This window comes from Erinaceus europaeus, chromosome 19 (genome assembly GCF_950295315.1).
Source record: "Erinaceus europaeus chromosome 19, mEriEur2.1, whole genome shotgun sequence".
NCBI classification, from domain to species: domain Eukaryota; kingdom Metazoa; phylum Chordata; class Mammalia; order Eulipotyphla; family Erinaceidae; genus Erinaceus; species Erinaceus europaeus.
Window position 1 is genome coordinate 10,288,440 of NC_080180.1, and position 25,591 is coordinate 10,314,030.

At 37.6% G+C, this 25,591-nt stretch overlaps 1 protein-coding gene across 3 annotated transcripts in view; it reads right to left on the bottom strand.

Moving 5' to 3' along the window:
- Window positions 1-25,591, bottom strand: part of BRINP3 (BMP/retinoic acid inducible neural specific 3) — a 415,839-nt gene that overhangs the window by 114,506 nt on the left and 275,742 nt on the right. For all 3 annotated transcript variants that reach the window (XM_007528705.2, XM_016190641.2, XM_060178474.1), the window contains one exon: window positions 21,335-21,571. In XM_007528705.2, the coding sequence (XP_007528767.1) occupies window positions 21,335-21,571 (237 nt within the window). The remainder of the gene's footprint in view (window positions 1-21,334; window positions 21,572-25,591) is intronic.

The window sequence follows — 25,591 nt, forward strand, 5'->3', positions numbered from 1 at the left end:
GCATCTTTCACATTTCATAAAATGCATGAATACACATACACCACTGTACATAGGTATTATAATGATAAGCATAGTGAAAAACAGTTGTACTTTTTACAGACCATCTAACTTTGGAATTAATGATTCCTTAAAAAGGTGTGACCTTACTGACTTAAAACCATTCTTTAATTCTTTACTAGCATGCCCTTCACATATCTTCTCTACTCAGATCTATATATTATTATCTCTTAGCAAGAATATTACTAAACATTTCTATACTTTATTGTTTATTGAGATGAAGTCACAGCTTCTACTAAGCAAGTATTGCTCTTTTTAAACACTGTGATTCATTAAAGGAAACATATATTAATTCAGGATTGATATGTTGCTATTTTTTATCTTTGATTCTCTAAAATAATACAGGGTGGAGATAAGATGCAAAGAGAACAAAGAACATTTTCAAGAGGCATGTATTACAAATGTATTTCTCTTTTAAAGAAAATCTATTTCTTACAACTTCAACTAACTAAATTCTTCTACAACTCTCTTCCCTCCTGGGAAGGATTTTCACATCCTAGAATGTTATCATCAAAGCTGGCTTAGAATTATAAAATGCTGAGAAGTTCAAGCATTGTTTTAAAGATTGTAGGACAGATGTAGCTTCTCCTAGGAGACTTTATTGATGGTAAATACCTTGTATTTCATCTGAGAACTTCAAACTGTAAGTACTCATTTTAACTGAAAATAAGATATCAGCAAAGAAGATTATCAAGCGTGGAATCTAAGAGCATATTGGCATTTTTATCTGTTGCTGCTCTTTTTTTTTTTTTTTACACAATTGGAAATAACATTTGGAACTGAAAATTGACAAACATTTTTTTACATAACATAGAATATTTAAAATTAACATACTATGTTTATATTTATAATATCTGCTAGCTAGAGGATATTTGAAAGTAATTGGAATTGTATTACATGATAATATTTCTAAAACTACACTGTTAAGGTGCTTGAATTTACAGATATAATTTCACATTTGTTATTAATCTGAAAGACAAATTAAAGCAAATCAATTTTGAATAAAAGTTAGTTCAACTTTGTATTTTATGGAGACCTTACCAATATTTATGTAGTGAGTTAAATTTTACTGGATGAGGAAGATTCAAGCTGATACTTCACATTCTGTGCAAAGTAAGTTATACTTGAATTGTACAGTTGTACAATTTTCTCTAAGAGGAAGTTGAAAGTATAGATTGAACAGGGTAATGCAGAAATTTGAAGTCATATACTAGAAGTAAGAGTAACAAGCAATAATTAATCTGAAAAAAGAAAAGCTTTTGATAGTAAGCAGTTTAACTTTAAATATTTTAAGTACTAAGTAGACAAAATAATAGATATAGTTATGTGTAGCCCAGCCCCAGTGGTCAGAATTGATGTGAATGGATAAAAGTCCATGTGATACATAGGCAGTCTTTAAAGAGAAACTGAGATTATCTAAAAATTGAGGACTGACTTCAGCAAACTAGAATGGTTTTATAATCTTAGGAAACTCTCTAATAAGTGGTCAAGTGTTATGTTAAAAACAACCAAGCGCTGCATTTGTAGAAAAATTAGTTAACCTCTGACACATTTATCTAACACTGGAGGATTGTGTACTATCTCACAATCTAGATTTTTTTAAGTAGATTTATTTCTATAAGCCAAAGTGTCAGTGATTAGGTATTTACTGAATGCCACAAATAAACTCCCTTAAAAATTAAAAGAATTGTGACAGTGTTTATGAGCTCATAGGCATTAAACATGGATTGGGGCAACATAGGAATCTTTTTCCCTAAGTATGGAAATCAGCTAATTTGGTGTATCCACTATTGTTTATACAAAGTGTGACTGATTTTGTAAATATTCCCTGATAGTTATTCATTTATGAATAATATATTTCTTTCTTATTTTTAAAAATATTTTAATTTATTTACTTATTATTGAAGAGAAACAGAGAAATTGAGAGGGGCAAGGAGATAAAGAGGGAAAGAGAGAGACACCTGCAGCTTGGCTTTACCACTCGTGAAGATTTCCCCCGTAAGTGGGGATCAGGGACTTGATCCATGAATATTTTTCTACCCTATTAAACTGAGGATTGAGTACATATAACTTCCTTTGGCCAATAAAATGCAAACCTAAACAATAGATGTCTCTTAGCAACAGAAACATTAGAATCCAGTTTGAAGTTCATACCAGTTTCTCTTCTGCCTTTCACAAGTATGGCAAATGTTCCCAGGTTTAAGAGAGAAAGAAAGAGAGACTCTTTTGTCAGTATGGGTCTTTGATGAGCAGGGGGCAGAGGAAAACTGATTTATAGGGTACACACATAGGGCAGTGCCAAGGAGAACGTTATATTTTTGTAGAGTTCTGATCCTCTGAGGTCATTTATTGCCCCGCCTGTTTTGAACAATTGGAATTGAGTGGACAATTATTGTGGACATTATGTGAGTTTAAAGTTAGTGATGTCCTGGTATATGGAGAAGAAATAATGAGGTTAGTCATTCATATGTATTTCACTAACAGAGGAAGGGGAACTTCAGGATGAAACTTTAAGTAGTTATGATCTGTTGTAGCTTGTTTAAGAAATCTAAAAAAGTGTGGGGAAGAAGACAGGGGTTGAAAGGGAGTTGATGTCTCAATGTTCTATTGTGAAACAATGTCACAAGTTGATTGAGGGCATAGTAAAATTACACCTACCATAAAAAAAAAGAAACTGTGCACATGTAACAACCATTGCTTTGTAAATCATTTCTCCTCAATAAAGTGAATTTAAAAGAATGTTCTTGTAGGATCCAGATAGTGACTGACCCAGAAGTGTCAGATATCACCAAGAGCAAAGACTTGAGTTTAAGCCTCAGTTCTCCACTTGCAGGAGTGGGGCAGTGCAGAGGGCAGAATCATGAATGGTGGAGCAGTGCTGCAGGTGTCTGTGTCTCTCTATCTCTCCTTGTCTCTCATTCTCTATTAAAAGAAAGAAAAGGGGAGAAAAATGGCTGCCAGAAATAACAGAATCTCGCAAGTACTGAGCTCCATGGTGGGGGAAAAAAGGTAGTGTATTGACCCCATATTTACCTAAGGAATGTTGTGAGTGTGTGTGTGTGTGTGTGTGTGTGTGTGTGTGTGTGTAGGGCCAAGTCTTTATTACATATATACATTTATACATTTCTGGCATGCTCTACTTTCAAACTCTGAACTAAAGTTGTTCCTAGAGAGATACCAAGTAGCTTTAACATGAACTACAAGCCGAAAATAACTTTAAAATAGAGAAATGCTAAGAAATCTTTTCTTCTAGGAATTCCCTATGGTTTTTGAAAAGGATAATTAATCACCTAGGGAAGAACAAAGGGGACATAACATCACTCTAAAATTGTATCCTAATAAATCTGTACTAAGGTGAATATGTTTTACTCACTGTCTAGACAATGCTCTTCAAGCTTAAAATAATCTTGCAAGTAAGCAATTTCTGAAATAAGGCTAAATTAGTGCTCATTGTTTTTCTCAAAGGGGTTAGATTAAAAAAAAGAAACACAGAAATACTAGAATGTTATTTTAGGGCAAAGTGAATTACTAAAATCAATAGTGAACTCATTTCAAATTTCCAGGGAAACTCTAATATAGTTTTTGCTTTTATCTCTCTTGCTATATTAATATATGCACATATACACAAACAAAATAGATGCAAACCAATTACAATGAATTATAAGTACAATTTTAATACACAATACTGTTAAGTCCAGGCAGAACTCAAGGAGTTGAATGATGGCAGAAATACTAACATTAAGTGAAATCTATTATTCACTTATAGTAGGAATAGTAGTATGAGATAAAACAGAAAGTAGATGGATCTGACTTACCATCAAACTATGTGAAATATACTTAAAAACTTTTGCCCACTAGTCAACATGTCTGAACTGTATGGCAATTATCAGAAAGTCGATTATTGAACTGCATGAGTAACTGATTCACTTTACATTAGTGAAACCACACTTACAACCCTGTGTTCTACTCGGTTCTGAATTCCACTTGCAAAATGAGATTATCCCAAGATGATGACTAGAACATATAGAACAGTTAATTATTTAGAAGTAAAGAATAACCACGAAAATCAGAGCGTTAATTTCCAATAATAAACGACACACACATACACACATGCACACGTGCGCGCGCGCGCACACACACACGTATGCTAGTTACTGGTATGTCTAAAGGTTGCCTGTGGGAGACAGAGGCTATATGCATGACTACAGGAAGAAGAATAAGGTTAGGGAACAGAAACCTAGGAAAACAATTCACTTGGAGAGTATGCTGCTTCTTTGTAATTGAGACCCAGGTTCAAGCCCAGTCTCCACTGTACTGTCGCTCACTTGGGTGTGTGGTTTCTTCTCTCTTTCTGACTTTGTCTCACTCCTTTTATCTGAGAAAAAAAAATGACCATAAATTCGAGTTAAAAGATAACGTCATGCTATTAATTTTAGGAATGTGAGGAGTAATGCTTTCCTTTTAAATTCATTAAGTGTAATATTAGTAGAGCCATTCAAGCCCATACTCCTCAGCTTTGTGACACCGAGTGCCCCATTAGTGGGAATAGAAGTTAAATAATCAACCTTAAAGTATATGAAGTAGGGGATCTGACAAACCAGTCACTAAAGTGCCTGCCAGTTTTAAGAGTTGGGGAATGTCTTTATGCTTCAATAGTGTTTTGGGAGACTTATCTTGTTATTCTCTCTGTGTTACCTTGCAGAGCGAGAAATATGGTCAACCTTCCTAGGATGCTACTTGTTCAGAGTTCACACAATAGGGCTACCTGACAACCTGACATAACACCACACATTTGTTTTGCTGCCAATTAAGTTCAAGATCTTTCCACTAACACTTTGTCAACTCCTTAAGTGAAGCAGTGACTTTTGCCATCATGAGGGTTATTTTTTCTTCACAGCTAGCTGTTATGGTCATACTAGCACGATAACAAAAATTAAATGGGACTCTCAGTGACAGGCCATTTAGCTGCATGGCAGATGCTATGTGAATACTATAGATGTCACTATAAGAGAATGGAAGAGGTTGAAGTGACTTTGCTGAAACTAAAGGAAATACTTTCTTTTTTTTTTTTTTTTTTTACAAACAGCTTTAACAACTGCCATGAGTCATCTGCAAAGCTCCTCCGCTTGCAATCATTAATTAATATCAAATCCTGAATTATCATAATGATGATGATCACATCACCTACACATTACCCTTTTAGAAAAAGCTGATATATGGAAATATTCTTCTTATATTTAATCTTGATGAATAAATTACCACTTTTTTGATTGCCTAAGTTTCACTGCTCTGGGCTGACTTTTTCAAAAAGAAAGAGAAATGGGGAAGAGAGGGAAAGAATCAAAAAGTCTGCTAAAAGCAGTGGGGAACAGATGGAACCTGGATTGTGTACAGAGATTACCACTTTAAAAAGTTAATTTGAATCTTACTAGAAAGTAGAAAGCAAATAATCCTAGCGCTAGAGGTTTATTGGAGAATCGACTTCAATGATGATGGAAATACAAGCAAAAATAAATAAATGGAACCACCTTGAATTAAAAGCTATACATCAAAGGAAACTTTCATCTGAACAAAAGGATACCCTACTGAATGAAAGAAGCTATTTGCAAAGCACATATTATTGAACAAGGGGTTAGAATTCAAGATACATAAATGACTCATAAATCAAGTAACAGCAACTCAAACAAGCGAACCAAGAGAAAGACACATTGATTGTCAACATGCACATGGAAATTTTATTATTAGGAAAAACCAAGCCAAAACAATGTGATTGTACTTAAACGTATGAGAAACTAGGGATCAGGATGTGGTATATCTGGTGGAGTGCATACATTACCATGCCTAAGGACTAGGACTCAAGCCTTTGCTTCTCACCTGTGGCACAGATACTTCACAAGCAGTGAAGCAGATCTGCAGTGGTCTTTCTCCCTCTCTATTGCCCCTTTTCCTCTCATTTTTCTCTCTGTCCTCCCAAATAAAATAAGATGGGAAAAAAAAAAAGGAAAATATGGCTTCTAGGAACAGTGAATTCTTAGTCGTGGCACCAAGTCCCAGTGCTAACCCCAGTGGGAATAAAAATGAAATAAAATAGGGGCCGGGTGGTAGTGCAGCGGGTTAACCGCACGTGGCACAAAGTGCAAGGATCGGTGTAAGGATCCCCATTGGAGTCTCTGGCTTCCCACCTGCAGGGGGTTTGCTTCACAAGCAGTGAAGTAGGTCTGCAGATGTCTATTTTTCTCTCACCATCTCTGTCTTCCCCTCCTCTCTCCATTTCTCTCTGTCCTACCCAACAACGACAACAGCGATAACAATAATAACCATAACAACGATAAACAACAAGGGCATCAAAGGGGGAGGGAGCCTCCAGGAGCAGTGAATTCGCAGTGCAGGCACAGAGCCCCAGGGATAACCCTGGAGGCAATAAATACATAAATAAATAAAAATAATTTAATATAAACAAGAAACAACAAGTATTGGGAAATATGTAGAGTGTAGGGAACTTTGCTGGTAGGAATGTAAATATGAAAGTGAGAAACAGTGTAAAGATTCTTCAAAAAACTAAAGCTAAAAAGTTGACACCGGGGCCCAGCATGGCACACCTGGTTGAGCATATATATTACCATGTCAAGATCAGATTTTGAGCCCTGCTTTCCATCAGCAGGGGAGGGAGCTTCAGGATTGGTGTCTATCTTTCTATCTCCCCCCACTCTCAATTTATCTCTCTCTTATCAAATATAAATAGAAAAATGAAAAGAGCGCTTTGAAATCCAATTCCATCAGGACCCAGAGAGAGAAGAGAAAAAAAAAAAAGACATTTGAAAGTAGTAATAGGTATAGCTGTGACATAAAATGGAAGAGAAAGCAGGACCATAGAGGGAAAAAAACTGACATATAGATAGATAGATAGATAGAGAGAGAGAGAGAGAGAAAGAGAGAGATAATAGTTAATCCATATCTGTGACCTTGAGAGAAACTAAAGTCTCCAATGGAGGGAATGGGAATACAGAATTCTGGTAGTGGGAATGGTGTGGAATTGTACCCCTGTTATTTTGTAATTTTGTAATCACTAACAAGAGAAAAAGAAGACAGAAAGAATTAATAGTGACTAAAGATACACCTTATTTATGGAGTTCAACTCCTCTAACTAAATGAGTGTATCTTGTTGGTTCTAGAGCTCCTCATTATTTCATAATGAAATAATATGTATGATGAGAGTTACTTTGGTGTGTCAAGAGACAGTGAGTGAGAAAATCAAAATATCTGAGCAAACACATATATTACAATCTCATGCAACAATAAACATATCCTATGATATACAATGAGTCTCTTACAAATTGCACAGTCACCAGTTTCTTTGCAATGACTAAAGGAAACACTATGCCCTCTACCCTCAAGAAATAATAGACTTATTTTGGAGACTTGGAATAATGGCACTGCTCTTACCATGGAAATACAGCAGACTAACTGGGGCAGGTCAGGAACCATTACATAAAATACTTGCTTGGCACCCCAAAGCCATCTTATTTTCAGATGTCAAAAATGATTGAAATACAATATAAGATTGGGTAATGGCAAATATATTATGATATATATATATATATATGATATTCATAATATATTCAACAGGATACAGCCAAGCATTGATAGATCATAGCAGAAACATTGACTTATCAGAACAGGCCATAGTGATACTTAAATTGGCTTTTATATCTGTCTTGAAGCTAAATATTGTCCCTAATTCTGGTAAAACCAATGATGAGTAGAATTATCACCATAAATTAAGACACATGTAAATATTGTGATAATCATAACTGTGACTTGACATACTAACATCCTTGTTTTCTATCTCCATTGCTCTCTCTCTCTTTCTCTCTCTCTCTCTCTCTGGCAGGGAGTTATGTTTATTCCTTGTTAAGGGGTTTCAGGTCACTTTAAAAAAACAAAAACAGACTAACTAGCTCTAGTTTATGGTGATGTAAATCTTGAACCTGGGACTTTGGCGCCTCAGGCATGAGAGTCATTTTGAATAGTCATTATGCTATCTACCTCCACCCTACATTCTTGTTTTCTCTACCTTACTTTCCTTGCAATTACCAGTAGCTATAATAGAGTTATAAGTATATGATTATCAGAAAGCTTTACCCATGACAAGTACTATTGTGTATTACAGCTACCTTAGTTTGATAAAGACTTTTTAAATCGCTCATCTCTTATAAATATGATAACTAAAAGACAATAGGTAGCTGAAATGTCTTCACTAATTACTTTTATTGGAGAAATGTGGACTCACAAAACTGTTGTAACAGAGGTAGAGTTTCCAGTCTCCCCAGATAGGTGTCAGTACACCTCACTTTCCACCAAATTGCTATCCTGCTCTACCATAGAACACTGGGTCCGTAACCTCAATTGAACCTCTATCCATCCCTCCCCTTTAGAGCCCTCGATCATGCTATCATAGACCATAGCTAATTAGCATAATCATGTATAGTTTTTTATTTTCTTTTTTCACTTCCTAACTCCACCTCTATGTGAGATTACTAGGTATTAATCCTCCTCTGGTTTATTTCACTTAACATTATTCCTTCAAATGTAGCAAAAAAAAAAAAAAACTCAAAACTCAATCATTACTTTTTATGTAAATGAGTTCATTAGGGGAAATAATAATTACAAAAAATTATTGTCACAAATGTACATTTTCTTTCATTCCCATGAGAGGTTTCAGCACAATATGCCCACCATTAACCAGTGCACTAGATCCTAACCAACTTAACTAATAATACAAAAGACTACAGAACTTCAGATAGCAAAACATATAGTTCCATCTGAAACTACATGATTAAATGTTATAGAATATAAGGTTCTGAGATGCTTATCACCAAGAAGCCAAGAGTAACTGACATTTGACTTATTTATTTATTTATTTATTTATTATTGAGTAGAGACAGAAATTGAGAGGGGAGGAGGAGGGAGAGAAGGAGAGAGACAGAGACACCTGCCCCTCTGCATTACCACTCGTGAAGCTTTCTCCCTGCTGGTGGGGACCAGGGCCTTGGACCTGCACCCTTATGCATTGTAATGGGGCCTGGCCCCATGATCATCTTCTTTCTTAATTGCATGATGAAATTACATTTGTCTGTTTACACTCTAGCTTGGCCATATGATGTGATCATAGGTTTGCAATTTACATGAGAGTCCATGATGACTTCCTGCTCTCTTTCTCACTGTCTCTGTAGCTCAAGTGCTAACTCCATGATCAAAGTCCTGACTCCACGACTGAGGACAATGTAGTTCCTGGGCTCCCAGATAACCTGTGGTCATCATGTCATGAAATCAACTTTTTTCCTATCTGGATGCTAGGGGATATATTATTATTGTGATATTACCAAGCTGATGGAGCTTGACTTAGTGAAAATGGAGCCAGAAATGGAGAAGAGACTTTGTGGCAAAAAAAAAAAAAAAAAAAAGCAAAAGCCTGCAGTTGCAACACTGACTTAGTGGATTGTGGCCGTCGAAAGGGCATTTTGTCAGAGGCTGGAATGATGACAATATGTGTTAAGCAACAGGAAACAGTTGGTAAAACTGTTGCCTATGGGGATAGAGGATGAAGACTGCATATCAAACATACTTGTAGTGCCAGGAAAGATGTCAGAAAAAGGAATCTTAGTTCTTTTGCCAGCTGACTGTTTCTGGCAAGGTATGGCAAAGTATCACCCTCTGTCTCAGTGACACATTGATTCAGATGGGGCTACTCTGTTAGCCCAAGTCCTGTTGTGAAGACACAGAGAGTGCACTGTAGCCAACTCATACCAGACAAGTGCTTTAAAGATAAATGAGTTGTAATGTTATCAGCCAAAGAGAATTTTTTCATAGTGCGTTTTTTTATAGCATTACCAATATTTCATGTTAGATATACTATTTTGAACTTAGAAGAAAGCTATGGAACTTCAGTAGAGAAATACATAGGGACATTCAGTAACAGCGGGCCAGAAAGCATTGAAAGTGGTGTGTCTCAACTGTTAACATTAAAGTAACTCATTTCATTACAACCATCGGTTGAAATTCAGTCTGATAGCAAGGATACATTCTAGTTCTCCATGCTCTCTGTTAAGACCACAGATTAGGTGTAGCTGTCTAAGAGAATATGCTTAACAAAGGTACAACATCCAGTAGATATTCTACATTGATCAAGGCACAAGTGAAAGGTCCAAATAAAATCCAATATTCAAATTATAAATTGAGGAGGGTAACTGTAAAAAAAAAAAGCAAGTAAATACAGAAAACACACATAGTGAAAGTTGGTCCATGAAATTGAATTTCAGTGGATGTTAAGACCAGTAAATTACTATGCCAGTTTCGTAAAGATCCCGGTTCGAGCCCCCGGCTCCCCACCTGCAGGGGAGTCGCCTCACAGGCGGTGAAGCAGGTCTGCAGGTGTCTATCTTTCTCTCCCCCTCTGTCTTCCCCTCCTCTTTCCATTTCTCTCTGTCCTATCCAACAACGAATTGCATCAACAAGGGCAATAATAATAACCACAACGAAGCTACAACAAGGACAACAAAAGGGGGAAAAAAATGGCCTCCAGGAGCGGTGGATTCATGGTGCAGGCACTGAGCCCAGCAATAACCCTGGAGGAGGAAAAAAAAAAAAATTACTATGCCAGTTCTATTGCCAAAGAAATCAGGACTCTACTACCTTTGCCCCACCTGCATGTTAGCTGTCAGGCTCAGGCAAACAATAGTAAAGTCATAGGCCCCTTGGAATATATCTAAAATAGATCTACTAACTTTTTCCAAAATAGAAACCCCAAATCTCATCTGCTCTATTCTTGCCTTTACGTTCCAGGTTATTAAACAATTTGTTCTTCTTTATATCTTAATGCTTTTTCAGATACCAAGTTGCAGATGCTACCATGATGCCAACCAGATTTCCCTGGACAGACAACCCCACTAATGTGTCCTGGAGCCCTGCTTCCCCAGAGCCCTGCCCCACTAGGGAAAGAAAGAGACAGGCTGGGAGTATGGATTGACCTGCTAATGCCCATGCTCAGTGGGGAAGCAATTACAGAAGGCAGACCTCCCACCTTCGGCACCCCATAATGATCCTTGCTCTATACTCCCAGAGAGACAAAGAATAGGAAAGCTTCCAGTGGAGGAGATGGGATATGGAACTCGGGTGGTGGGAAATGTGTAGAATTTTACCCCTCTTATCCTATGGTTTTGTTTATATTTTCTATTTTTTTATTTTATAAATAAATTAAAAATTTAAAAATCATCTTTGATTTCTATTATTCTCTGGTTTCCAAATGATATTTGACCTCTAATAATCAATTGTGGATATATACATATATCAAGGTAAATATAATGGATGGTAAGTTGGAGTTAAGGGACAGTGAACAAGAGAACTTTTTCCAGAAAGATATATTGAGCCCAAACCATGGAACATTCTCAACCCCAGTTAGGAGGCTTTCACAATGTCTTCCCAGTAGAGTCTGACAGTTGCTCCAAACTTCAGTTAGCTTTGTGTCTTCGTCCCCTCCCCCCACCTACATGTGTCTGAAAGTGTTTACCAAAGTTAACTGTACCATAATACATGGTTCACTGGGGCTGGGGAATGTTTATTTATTTATTTTTATTTCATGCATCTGTACTGAAAGAAACCAATTCTGGAATTAATCAAGATAGGCAAGTATGGCAGGCAAGACACTGTCCAGTCTTACTGTACTGAGTTGAACTCAGTAAATAGGTGGGACTTTGAGTCTACCTCTCTTAAGGATGAAGTGAGTTGGGGATAAGAGGAAATTCAATGTCTAATATTCAGAAGAGTGAAGTGGGGAGTCATTAGGATTTTTCACAACTATTTAGTCTGTTTTAATAAAAACCTCCTTTGTGCCTCTGCCCCCAAGAGTGACAGAAGGAAAACTAGTTTTTGGCAGAATTGATCCAATCTCTGTAGGAAACAATCCGGAGACATCTCAGAACACTAGAAATGAACCTACCCTGTTTATTCAAAGGAAACAAAAAACAACACTCAGGGAGATCTATGTACACTTATGTTCATAGCAGCACAGTTTTTAATAGCAAAAACTTGGAAGCAACCAGATGCCCAATGAAAGATGAGTGGCTAAGAAAACCGTGGTAGATATATACACACAATGAAATACTAGTTAGCTATTAAAAACGATGAGGTCATTAATAAAACCTCGTAGTATTTTCTACAGCTAAGGAGAAAAAAATATTGAAATGTTACTTATCGCCTAAGTAATTCTAAGATAGGTATTTCTGGGTCTCTGACTCAAATTTTCATATATTTCGAAGTGATTTATTAATTATTTATTTAGAAACAGAGAAATAGAAAGGAAGGGAGATAGAAACAGAGAAATTGAAAGGAAGGGAGTAAGGGAGGGAGAGAGAGAGAGAGAAAGAAAGAAAGAGACTGAGAGAGACCTGCAGCCCTGCTTTATCACTTGTGAAGCTTTCTCTTTGCAGGTGAGGACCCAGGACTCGAACCTGCACCCTTGCACATTATAATGTATAGTGTGTATGCTTAACCAGGTGTGCCACTGCCAGGCCCCTGACACTTGTGATTAGTTTTTCCTAACCAGAAATGTGGCTCTCAGTAGGAGCTAATTTCATACACTGGGGAATAAACGGGGCATCTCAAAGGAAGATTTGGGGTACTTTTCTATCAGGGGAAATTGAGCACAGTACCACAAACAGTAGGATTTTGTTGAAATAAAATACACTTATTTGCCCTGGAAAAGACCCTTCTTTGTAATAGACAGTTACATATTGTGTGAAGAAGAGGTTGTTTTGTGAATGAAAAACAACAGTCTTAATATAAAAAACAGAAATATATATTTTAAGTTTATAATTCAACTTAACTGTGTCCAGTGCATTTAATTTACATTGTTATTAAAAGTCAGAAAGTTTATTCATTTCCAAGTGTAAAGTCAAGTAGATAACATTATTATTTTATTTTTATTATTATTATTACTGGAGTGCTGCTCAGTTCTGACTTGTGGTAGTCTGGGGGACTGAACCTGGGACTTTGGAGCCTCAGGCATGAGAGTCTCTGCATAACCATTATGCTACCTACCCCCACTTTGGATTGCATTCTCTAAAAGTAACACTAGAGGGGACTTGGCAGTAGCACAGTGGGTTAAGCGCACATGGCGCAAAGTGCAAGGGCCAGCTTAAGGATCCAGGTTTGAGGCTCTGTGTGTGTGTGGGGGGGGGAAGTTGCTTCACAAGTGGTGAAGATAGACAACAGGTGTCTATCTTTTTAACCCCCTCTCTGTCTTCCCCTCCTCTCTCAATTTCTCTCTGTCCTATCCAACAGCAATAACAACAATGACAATAACAACAAGGTCAACAAAATGGGGAAAATGGCTTCCATGAGCAGTGGGTTTGTAGCGCAGGCACTGAACCCCAGCAATAACGATGGAGGCAAAAAAAAAAAAAAAAAAAAGTAACATTAGAAAATTCCATTACAAGATGGTCTACAGCTGCCACGGTTGGATTAACAAATAGATATCTAAGGCCTAGTAAGACATAATCCTGATGTAATTTTGTTAAAAGTATAAAAAACCCGTTAGAGTTCCTATTCCCCAAAAAGATAACATAATTTCTCCAGAAAGTAAACTGTCATGTCACAGACATCTAAAAGTTTGTACTTTATGTAAATCAAGCAACTACTTTCCTTAAAATTATTAAGTGTGTATATTGTCATATATTTATAGTCAATAATTTAGTTTTATTATTCATTCCAAATAACAAGATAATATAGAAAAGCATATGTAAAGATACTGTACTGATTTTTCCTCAGTGATTTTTTAACTATTTAATTACAAACCAGATGCATCAACCAAATAAAAATAAATTAATATTTCTATCATTCTGACATATCTGAAAGAAATCTGAGGAATTCTATTATTTTTTTAATTAGGTTGGAATTCTTGTTTCATATTTGGGTTGAGGTTGTTTCTGAATAACTGACAGTCCAATTGGTGTTTTTTCTCTTATAAAATGTGATGTGAACAGTTTTTGCTTGGTTTCTGTTATTGGGAGAGTATGTGCCATCTTTTTTCTCCCTATATAGTTCTTTACATCTTTCCCAATAACTCTACCCTACAAACTGTCTTTCATGTTTGTAATTGTTGCACACCTGCCATCTTTATTATTAATCTTTACTTTCTGAAAATCTAAAGGTAGCATCTGAATAAATTTATTTAAGCATATTTCCTCCAAGTAAGAATTTTTTGTAAGATATGAAGAGAAACACATCCTCAATTTTTTCTGAAACTTTCATTTGAAGTCAGTAAAGGTGTATTCTAGGACTTGAACTGTACAGAGTAAAATGAATTATTTATAAGGAAATATAAAACCGGTATAGAGTTGTGTGCTAGTCAGATAACTGACTGAATTCTATTTTTGGTTAAATAGAAAATACACAATAAGGGGCCAGCCAGGTGGTAGCACACTCTATTAAGTGAACATATCATGTGCAAGAAGCTGGGTTGGAGCCCTTGCTCCCCACCTGGTGGTCCTTGTGTAGTGTCATGTGCATGCTTAACCAGGTGCAACACTGCCTGGCCCCCTCTCTCTCACTCTATCTTCTCTGCCCCTCTCAAATAAAACAGAATGACAAAGAAAAAAATAAAAGGAAAAAAATAGCCTCTGGGAGTGGTAGATTCATAGTGCAGGCACTGAACCCCAGTGATAACCATGGGGAGGAAAAAAAAAAGAAAAAGAAGGAAAAAGAAAATACACAATAAGAATGGCACCTGTAAACAATTTACCCTTACCTAATACTTTTTACAATTCGTTTTATTGATTTGTGTGTGTTGCCTATCATTAGCATTCTGTATCCATATGATTGGTGTTTAAGGAAAGATTTCCTAAATTATAATGAATGTTCTATTTTGACAAAATAAAAAAATAGAAACATGTTTTTCCTTTGTTCCAGTAAAATAGCCTTTTAGAATAGGCTGAATACACATATTACAATGTGCAAGGATCGGAGTTCAAGCCCCTGCAGGGGGGAAGCTTTGTGAATAGTGCTGCATGCATCTCTCTGTTTCTCTCCCTCTAAGTCCCCCCCCCCAGATTTCTGTCTCTATGTAATAAATAAATAAGTAAATAAATTAAATATTGAAAATGTTCTTTTAAAGTTTTACTGGGGTCATCTTTTTTTTTGAGACAACCAGGTTGACAGAGGCAAACACCAAATCACTGAAATTCCCCTCATTTCAAAGGGGGCAGAACTTGAACCTGGGTCACGAGCATGGTCTAGCAAGCATTCTCCCATGTGAGCCATCTTGTTGGACCTGTAAAATTTTCAACTCTAAGTCCCTTTCTTTCTTTGAGATGTAAATCTTTTCCAAACCATCAATGCCTTTCTCAAGGACCAGTAGTCATCTCGGATGTGAAATCATCAAAGAAGAAAGCAAAAGATACAAAAGAGTGGGAGATTCTATACAACTTTGCCAGCAGTGAAAATTAGCAACCAGAGATGATCTAGTCACTTTGCTCCTTTCCCTCCTAATATCTTTAGCACTTTCCCAAGAATTATCCCGTGTTGCCAAAAATCATTTCTGTCTTTTATATCAGCAGTTTTGAGTTCAATGTCTCTTCTCTGTTGTAAATATTTCTCTTTTATCAAAATAGTCTTGAACAAACTCTGACTTGCCTATTTAACTGATCTAGTTCAATTTCCATTTTAGACATCAGACGTGTATCTTCCTCAAACATATTTGTTGTTTCTGCTTCATTCGGTAGTTTTACCACAGCCCTATTTACATTTTTTCTTTCTTTATGTTTACTGTGTTTTTCAAATCTGTAGACCGAATTTGTAGGTTTTCAGTTTGAAAACATTTGTAAATGATAGATTTTGCATATTGTTTATGCCATTTTTCCTTCTGTTCCTCTTATGCCTCAAATTTAAACTCATGCTAGCATTTTCCTGTGAATCTTCCATGCCTATTATATATCTATCTGATACTTTGCTGTTACTGCTACCAATTCTATCTCTTCTAATATCCTGTGTTCATTTCCACTAATCCTATCATTCACTTTGACTAAACTTCTACTAAAACAGCACTTAAGGGCTGGAGAAACAGCTCATTTGGATAGTGTAATGCTTTGTCATGTGTTTGGCCTGGGTTTGAGCCTGGCCTCTAGCACATTGAAGGGAGCTTCATTAATTAATCAATTAAAACAGCACTACAAGGGTCAGGCATAGTGCACCTCGTTAAGAGCTCCCACATTAACCTATGTAAGGACCTGGGTTCCTGCCCCCACTCCCCACCTGCAGGGATGAAGTTTCACAAGCAGTGAAACAAGTACTGCAGATGTCTCTGTCTCTCTCCCTCTCTACCACTCCATCCTCTCTGTCCTATTAAATAAATAAATAAACAAATAAATAAATAAATATAAAGGAAAAAGCGACCATTAGGAGTAGAGAGTTCACCCTGCAGGCACCAAGCTTGAGCAATAACCCTAGTGGCAGAAAACAAACACAAACCAACACTATAGACTACTAATTTTCTAAACTACATGCCAAGCTTTAGTATATTCTTTAGCGAGTTTCATACATGTTTACACCTCTGGTGAAGTTTTCTCCCTTTCTTTGTTACCTTGAAATTTCTGTTAATAAATTATGAAAACCTTTGTGGAAAATCTTGATATCTGTATCATCTTATGCTATGGCATTTTTTCTCTTGTCTTTCCTACTGGTCCTCCCAATATACACGGTAAATTAGTTTTTTAAAAAAATTAATCTTTATTATTTATTTATTATTGACTAGAGATAGAAATTGAGAGGGGAAAGGCAGATAGAGAGGGAAAGAGACAGAGAGACACCTGCAGCCCTGCTTGACCACTCATGAAGCTTTCTCCCTGTAGGTGGGGACCAGGGCCTTGAACCTGGGTCCTTGTGCATTTGTAATGTGTGCGCTTAAAAAGATGCGCCACTGCCTGGCCCCCCTAAATGAGGGTTTATGCCCATCACATATGAAAAGAACGGTGCAGGATTTAGAAAATGTCCTCAAGAAGGCACCATTTTCATACTTAACACACTGCAGGGACCTGATGCGTGTAAGATCAACGGGTTTGGAGTGATAGTTATCATACCTCAGCACTCCTCCAACTAGGTGTTCAGGCTTTTTGATGAGGAAAGAAGTCTCAGCACCGGACTCTGGTTCAGCTGTCTCCTGGGGGAGTCCTCTGTCCCTGTCTCCTGGCAATGGCACTGAGAGTGGCTTGGGGGCTTTGTGTTGGGGGACTGTGCCCTTTGATCCACAGGACTCAGAGCCATTGGTGGGCACAGTGTCTGCAGTCAGGCTGGGTGCTGCAAGGCGCTGAGGACACCATGAACTGGTGCAGAACCATTTCTCCCTGCGGTTCCCAGCACAAGACACAGCTCTCTGGTGTCCTGTCGACCACAGAGATCAACAACGAGACACAGGGCCCTGACATGCCTTGTGCCACCTGGCCTGCCAATATGGAGCCAAGAAGCGGTGCAGCAGGTGCATGCACTTCGAAGTGCAGGCCCGGGCCTCGCCCTGAGCACGGCGCCCGTGCAAGGCGTGTCCGCGGCCCCCACCCACATTAGTGGTGAGGCTGGCCCAGCCCTCGGCCTCGTCAGCAGCCACCTCCTCACAGGTGTGGCGGGCACCGGGAGAAGGTTCAAGGGTCCAAACCCCTCCAGCAGGAGACCAGCTCCCCGGACATGATGGTCAGTCCAGGTAAAGTGAGTTCAGTCTTATTTAGTGATTGTTCTTTGTTTACGTCTGTCGAGTTTCAAGACTTCTCTCTCGAAAACGAAAACTCAAGTTTACAAAGTGTCAGGCAAAATGTAAAAAACAAACAAAAAAAAAAATGGGGGTTTGTCAATCGATGATTTTATTTCAATGTTTATTTCTCCTTCTGGGAATTTTTCGCGGAGTACTGGTCATTTGCACCGCTTATCATGCTTTCTGGAATCAGTGGATGACAATAACAGGTATCACTGTATTTACTTTCCATGTAACTATTTTCTGCTTGCTGCTGGGTCTTCACACATGCAAAATTTTAGTGGTCCCAAGATAGGTCGCTTGCCCATTCACTCACTCTTTCCTTTCCTTTTCTTTTTTCTCCTTATTTCCTTCCATCCTTCCTTCCTTCCTTCCTTCCTTCCTTCCTTCCTTCCTTCCTTCCTTCCTTCCTTCCTTCCTTCCTTCCTTCCTTCCTTCCTTCCTTCTTTTTTAAAATTTTATTTTATTTTTTGCCTCCAGGGTATTGCCGGGGCTCAGTGCGGGCACTAAGAACGCACTGCTTGTGGGCCGGCTGGTTGCGCAGAGGGTTAAGTGCACGTCAAAGCACAAGGACCTGCGTAAGGATCCCGGTTTGTGCCCCCGGCTCCCCACCTGCAGGGGATTGGCTTCACAGGCAGTGAAGCAGGTCTGCAGGTGTCTATTTTTCTCTCCCCCTCTCTGACCTTTCTCGATTTTTCTGTCCTATCCAACAACAATGACAGCAATAACAACAACAATAATAATGATAAAAAACAAGGGCAACAAAAGGGGAAAAATAGCCTCCAGGAGAAGTGAATTCGTAGTGGAAAAAAAAAACCCACTGTTCCTGGCGGCCTTCCTCCTTACCTCCCCATTTTATATGATAGGACTGAGAGAACTTGAGAGGGGAAGGGGTGATAAAAAGATAGACACCTGGGCATTGTGCAAGTGGTGCACCGGATTAAGCGCACATGGCACGGCCGCAAGGATCGTCTCAAGGATCCTGGTTCGAGCCCCCAGCTTCCCACCTGCAAGGGGGTCGCTTCACAAGCAGTGAAGCATGTCTGCAAGTTTCTATCTTTCTCTCCCTTTCTCTATCTCCCCTCTTCTCTCGATTTTTTTCTGTTGTATCCAGCAATGACTACAGCAATAACAACAACACTAATGAAAATAACATCAACAACAAGAGCAACAAAATTGGAAAAAAAATGGCCTCCAGGAGCTATGGATTCATAGTGTAGGCACAGAGCCCCAGCAACAACCCTGGAGGCAAATAAATAAATAAATAAATAAATAAATAATAATAATAAAAAGACACTTGCAGTTATGTTTCTCTTGTCAAATGTCTTCCTTACAGGTGGGGAGCAGGGCTCGAACACATATTTCTCTCTCTCCTTCTCTATCACCCCCTTTCTTCTCAATTTCTGGCTGTTTCTATCCAATAAATAAAGTTAATAAAAAATTTAAAAAAAGAAAGTGTTCATTCACCACTTATTAAGGATTTTCAAAACTTGCCTTTTTCTCATTTCTCCCTTCCTTTCCTTCTCTCTCTCTTTCTCTCTCTTTCTCTCTCTTTTTCTCCCTTTTTCTCTCCCTTCCTCCCCCCATCCTTCCTTTCTATAATGTGTTGCCAGGAAATTAATCCAAAGTCTTGGACATATGTAACACTGCTGACCTACTCCAGAAGTCAAATTGTATTCTGGACTATGAGAAGTGGGGCAGGGGGAGGAGAGACATTAAGCTACTATGTCATGAGGGAGTTGGCTTGGTGCTCTCAGTGATGTCCCCACGTGGTGGGGACTAAACAGTGTAATCTGTGTCCTTGAGGGCTATTCTTTTGAGCTACTTCCCAGGCTGTATCCACACCATTTCCTGTAGAGAGTTTTTATTTCTTAGGTATCTGAAAGGTTCTTAGGAAACGCTTCTGTTTTTATAGACTTCAGAATATTCATTTCTTTTCTATCACTATGTAAAAGTTAGCATGGGCCCCGGGTGGTGGTGCACTTGATTGAGTACACATGTTACAATGTACAAGGACCTGGGTTCAAACCCCTAGATCCCACCTGCAGGAGGGAAGCTCATCTTACTTGACATGTCTCCTTTAAATACCCTCTGAGATGATATGAAGAAGATGACATCATTATTTTTTAAAAGCTCAGAACATTCTTAGCCCCTCATCTGTCATTGGACATCTGGATTCTTTTCATGTTTGGGTTACCCCAAATCATGCTGCTATGAATAATTGGTACTGGTAGATCTATTCCCTGTATTTCTGAGACTGGTACTGAGAATCAAATCCATGGCTTATACTTCGATCTGTACTCTCTGGTAATATAGTTTGATACTTCTGCTAAAAAAATTTAAAAAAACATCTGGGATGTATATTTTGTCACTTTTTAAAATGTATTTGGTAAATGAATCACCAGAACTATTATCTATCTGAATCTTGGCAGCTGAAACCTATTTGCTTTGCCAACCTGAACTTTAGCCATGCTACAACAGTTTTTACAAAATCCTGATTAATTTCATTCATCATAATTGACTATTTTATTGTCCTTTATCAGAAATTACTACATATTCTTTTACTACTACTTTAGATTTTTATCTCCAGGCATTCTTTACCTCTTATTAAGCACAATGAATTGAGCCATATGAATAAAAGCTATTGCAGAGTAATGAATAAATAGGAAGCAGTACTGAAAACACACATGAAGTAATGAAATTTCAGAAACAGAAAAGTGTAAAACTCACAAGTAGGAGTAAGCCAATTAACAGCTAGATTTGATTAACATATACGAAGTTAAATAGGGATGCACACTCAGAATACAAAGACAGTACCGACCAAAAGTTATCCACATCTAGCTTCACAATTGAAACTCAAGGGCCACTGGAAAATTCACAGAGGTTATTAGTGGCATCAGGTAAACAGGTGTATTAAGATAAATAGAAATTTTCTTTACTAGATGACAAATACCTCAACTACAGAGAATGCTAGCTAGCTTCTGGCAACCAGAGTTTGTAGCGACATATGAAAAGAAACATCATGTACGCTTTCAAAAATAATGACCAGTAATGACTGCAGTATCCACGTCAAGAATAGCAAATGAAAGATCAAATAAGGGAGTCGGGCTATAGTACAGCGGGTTAAGCACACGTGACACAAAGCACAAGGAATGGCTTAATGATCTGAGTTCGAACCCTGGGCTCCCCAGCTGCAGGGGTTGCTTCACAAGCAGTGAAGCAGGTCTGCAGGTGTCTATCTTTCTCTCCCCCTTTGTCTTCCCCTCCTCTCTCCATTTCTTTTTGTCCTATCCACCAAGAACTACAACAATAAAACAAGGGCAACAAAAGGGAATAAATAAATAAATAAATATTAAAAAAAAGAAAGATCAAATAAAAGCCCCTTCTAAGTATGTAACAATTTCTCTCATAAGGGAACAATAGTTTCTGCAATATAGGAGTCTGGAGACAAAGTTTAAATGTGTTACAATAGGGTATCTGTCTTACCTGATTCCTCAAAGTCAATGTTGTAAGCTTTCCAGGTTTCAGTTATTCGAAGAAGATTTTCTTCCATAGCTTGGATGTCCATGGATGGGCAGTTGCATTCTGGGAATTTTGGGCCACACATACACCAACAGTCATTGTCCTTGCAGATAAACTCGCCCTCTGAATTGCAAGCTATGTAGCTCAAAGCCGCTTGCACAAACCGCTCCTGAAGATAGTCCGGCAGGAGTACCTGGAGCCCTTCAAGGGATAAACAAGGCAAAGGCAAATAAATCCACTTTGCTAAAGAGAGAAAAGTATAATATTTATAATACTTAAAAAAGGGTCAACATTTAGTATATTCAACTATGGTAATGCTTGCATTTTAAAACTATCATTAGTAAATTGTCTAGGTTTGAAACATTGCACGTATTTACATTGTAATTCAACATATATTGATGTCATGCACTGTCCAATAATTCCAGAAATTAGAGAGGCGATGATTTCAGACAACTATTTTTTGTGTACTTTTTGACTGGTTCTTTCACTTAAGTGACCTAGTTTTGTTATATTTACATAAAACAGAACCTATCTTCTCCTATCTTTGCAAATAGATGCACTCATTTATTTTTACCCACTTGACTTCAAATAGTCTAGCCATTTTCATTTGCCTGCAAACTACCTGCCCACTTTTACATATAAATAGGTTGTAATATTGGTTAAAAAACAACAGAAGGCTGCCATAATGCTGATCTCACACCATGAGTGGCACATAACATATCACTTTGCTATTCAGAAGTATTTACAAAGAGTCACTATGGAGATGCAGATAGACTGAGTTGCTTCACAATTCATTTCATTGCCATCTTCAGTAACACATACTTGTCAGTGGTTAAAAATAAAACAAGGGTAAGTTGACCAATATCTAATGGTTATTTTATATGAAATTGGATTTTTATAACCTTAATAATTCATTTATAATAAAAATATTTTTAGGACACCTTATTTAAGAAACCATGAGCTAGCAGTTAGGAAAAAAAAATAACTGCTTTGCAAGTATCTCAACAATTATTCCAGTCTCATTATTACAAATGAACTTTACCATATAATTACCAGGAAAACCATTACTAATATTTACATATTCACTTTTTAATTTAGTTTTACTAATTGTCAAATATTTACTGAGCCTTTCCCCTTTGGAAGAGAATTGCTAGGTAAGATGAAAATATGAAGATGATGGTCCAGATGGTGGTCCAGCTCCTATCATGGCTGAATGCACGTCTACAATGCTCAAGGATCCCAGTTCAAACCCCCAGTCCCCATCTGCAGGAGAAAGCTTTGCAAATGGTGAAGCAGTGCTGCAGGTGTCTCTCTGTCTCTTTCCCTCACTAACTTTCCCTCCCTTTTCAATTTGTGGCTGTCTCTATCCAATAAATAAATAAAGATAAAAATATGAAGGTAGGATTTGGGACATGGCAGAGTAAATAAAATGTTGAGCTCTCAAGCTCAACATGAGTTCTTAGATTCAGTCCCTGAGATCACATTTGCTAGAGTAATGCTCTGGTCCCCCCTCCTCCACCTCTTTAATAAATAGGTGAAAATCTTAGAAACATATAAGGATTACTGATACATATTCTTGCTTTGAAATAACGGGTGATATACTGAGGAAAATGAAAAAAAATGAACATAAATTAATACTGTATAATGGTTTTTATCAGCCTACTTCATATAAATTTAGGAACGTTTTAGTATTTAGCAACTAGTAGAAACAGGATGGACTTACTAGATAGAAGTAATTGGCAAAGCAATTGTACTAGATTTATAGGATAAATACAAATTTTCATGAAAAAGAATTTGAGTCATTATTTAATAAATAGATTTTTCAGTATTGTGAGATGAATTTATCATGGAAAAGGTTGATTGATATATATGTTAACCATAGCATATATCTATCTATATATAGAGAGACAATGCTTAGAGAAGCTGAATTCTAAGTGTAGGCATAGCACGAAAGTGAGAACATGAGACAGGACCAGTGCTACAAGATAGTAACTGCAAAACAGATATCATGTACCTAGTGTGAAAGACTAGTTCTTTTTCTTAACCAACTGGGAAATCTTGATGAAATATTAAAACATACTATTTGTTTGACTTGATAATATTTAAGCAAAAAACTTTCCTGTCTGAGACTCTATGAGGTCCCAAACATAATCCCTAAAACCACCACAAGCCAGAGATAATCAGTGCTCTCTTATCTCTAACTTTCTTTCACTCTTTTGTTAAATAAATACTTAAATAAACCAAATGTAAATAAATAAATAAAATATTATCTTTGAAGAGCTCTCAGGCCAAGTGAGCAATAAAGATTTCTGGGACTAATATGGCAAAGAGAGACTCCCTAGTGTGGGCCAGATTGTAGCACACCTGGTTAAGTGCTCACTTTACAGTGCACAAGGGCCCAGGTTCAAGCTCCTGGTCCCCACCTGCAAGGGGGCAAGCTTCATAAGTGGTGAAGCACGACTGCAGGTGTCTCTCTCTGTCTCTATGTTCCCCTCCTCTCTCAGTTTCTGTCTGTCTCTAATAATAATAAATTAATTAGTATCAATTAAAAAAGAAAAACTAATAAAATTAATTATAAAAAAAGAATCCCTAGTGAAAGAACCAAACATTTGTCACTCTATGACACTTGTCATAGAGAAACATTTTATTTATGACACAGCTTTTCCTCAGGTATCACAGTAAAGATTAATATTCTAAACCAGTCATATCAGATATAGGAAGGAAGAAGAAAGGAGGGGAGGGGAGGAGAGGGGAGGGGAGGGCAGGGGAGAGGAGAGGAGAGGAGAGGAGAGGAGAGGAGAGGAGAGGAGAGGAGAGGAGAGGAGAGGAGAGGAGAGAGACACCTGCAGCACTCTTTATGCTAGTCAATTTTTCCCACTGCAGATGGGGACTGAGGGTTTAAATCAGGGTCCTTGCACATTGTAACATGTGCTCTTCCAGGTATGCCACTGCTAAGACCCTGCTACAAATATCTCAATAAATGGTTCCAGGACTAGGGAGAGGAGGTCACCATTAGAACACACAAGTTGAAAGCCTGATGTCCCTCCCAGAGGTCTCAGTGAATTGCTGTACACCACACCTGGGTGGTGGTCTATTCTCAATGGCAGCTATTCTCACTACGATACCACCAACATCTGCTTGGTTTCTGTTCTGTTGCCTCGCTCTCTCATAAAAACAAATATTTTTAAGTGGATATGTTTCTTTTTTAAATTTTTTATATTTATTTATTTATTTATTTATTTTCCCTTTTGTTGCCCTTGTTTTAACATTGTTGTGGTTATTGTTGTTATTGATGGCATCGTTGTTGGATAGGACAGAGAGAAATGGAGAGAGGAGGGGAAGACAGGGGGAGAGAAAGACAGACACCTGCAGACCTGCTTCACTACTTGTGAAGTGACTCCTCTGCAGGTGGGGAGCTGGGGGCTCGAACCAGGATCTTTAAGCTGGTCCTTGCAATTTTTGCCACGTGAGTTTAACCCGCTGCACCACCGTCTGACTCCCAGATGGATATGTTTCAATATATAAGTAGACTGTGACAAAAATAGTTTTAAGAAACAATAAAACATAATTTTAATGTGGGCAAAAATTTTGAGGTGCATAATTATTAATATTTACAATAGATTTTTTTCCATAGCAACCCAGTTTTGTATTCATTGCCGAAATAAAACATTAGGGATAATCTGAACTTGAAACACACATTTATAGTCAGTCATATAATTTCCTAATGTTCTTAGTTTATGGTAATTTTACCAACGCTTAATAAATCTCCTTTAACTGCTTTTGCCTTTCTTTAACTTCAACCTGCTTGATGTTTCATGTTCATAAAAGAGTGAAAATTTAGAAATCAATATTTTGGATATGTATTTGATAGCAATTTTTCATGAATCACTCTACATATATAAAATTTATTTAATCAACAATATGGAAACCCTTTGATGCATTTATTTTTAAAAATATATACTCTGTAATCTAATTGAAAAAATCAGATCTTAAGGTCTAACAGGAAAGTTGCTCACTGTCATAAAATATTTATTTCAGGACAGGTGGTGCTGCATCTGGGAAACTCGCACATCACCATGGCCAAGAATCCAGGCTCATGCCCCCATTGTCCACCTGCAGCAGGGAGGCTTGATGAGTGGTGAAACAGTGCTGTCAGTGTATCTTTGTCTCTCTCCCTCCCTGACTTCCCTTCTCCTGTCAATTTCTCTCTTTCCTATCAAA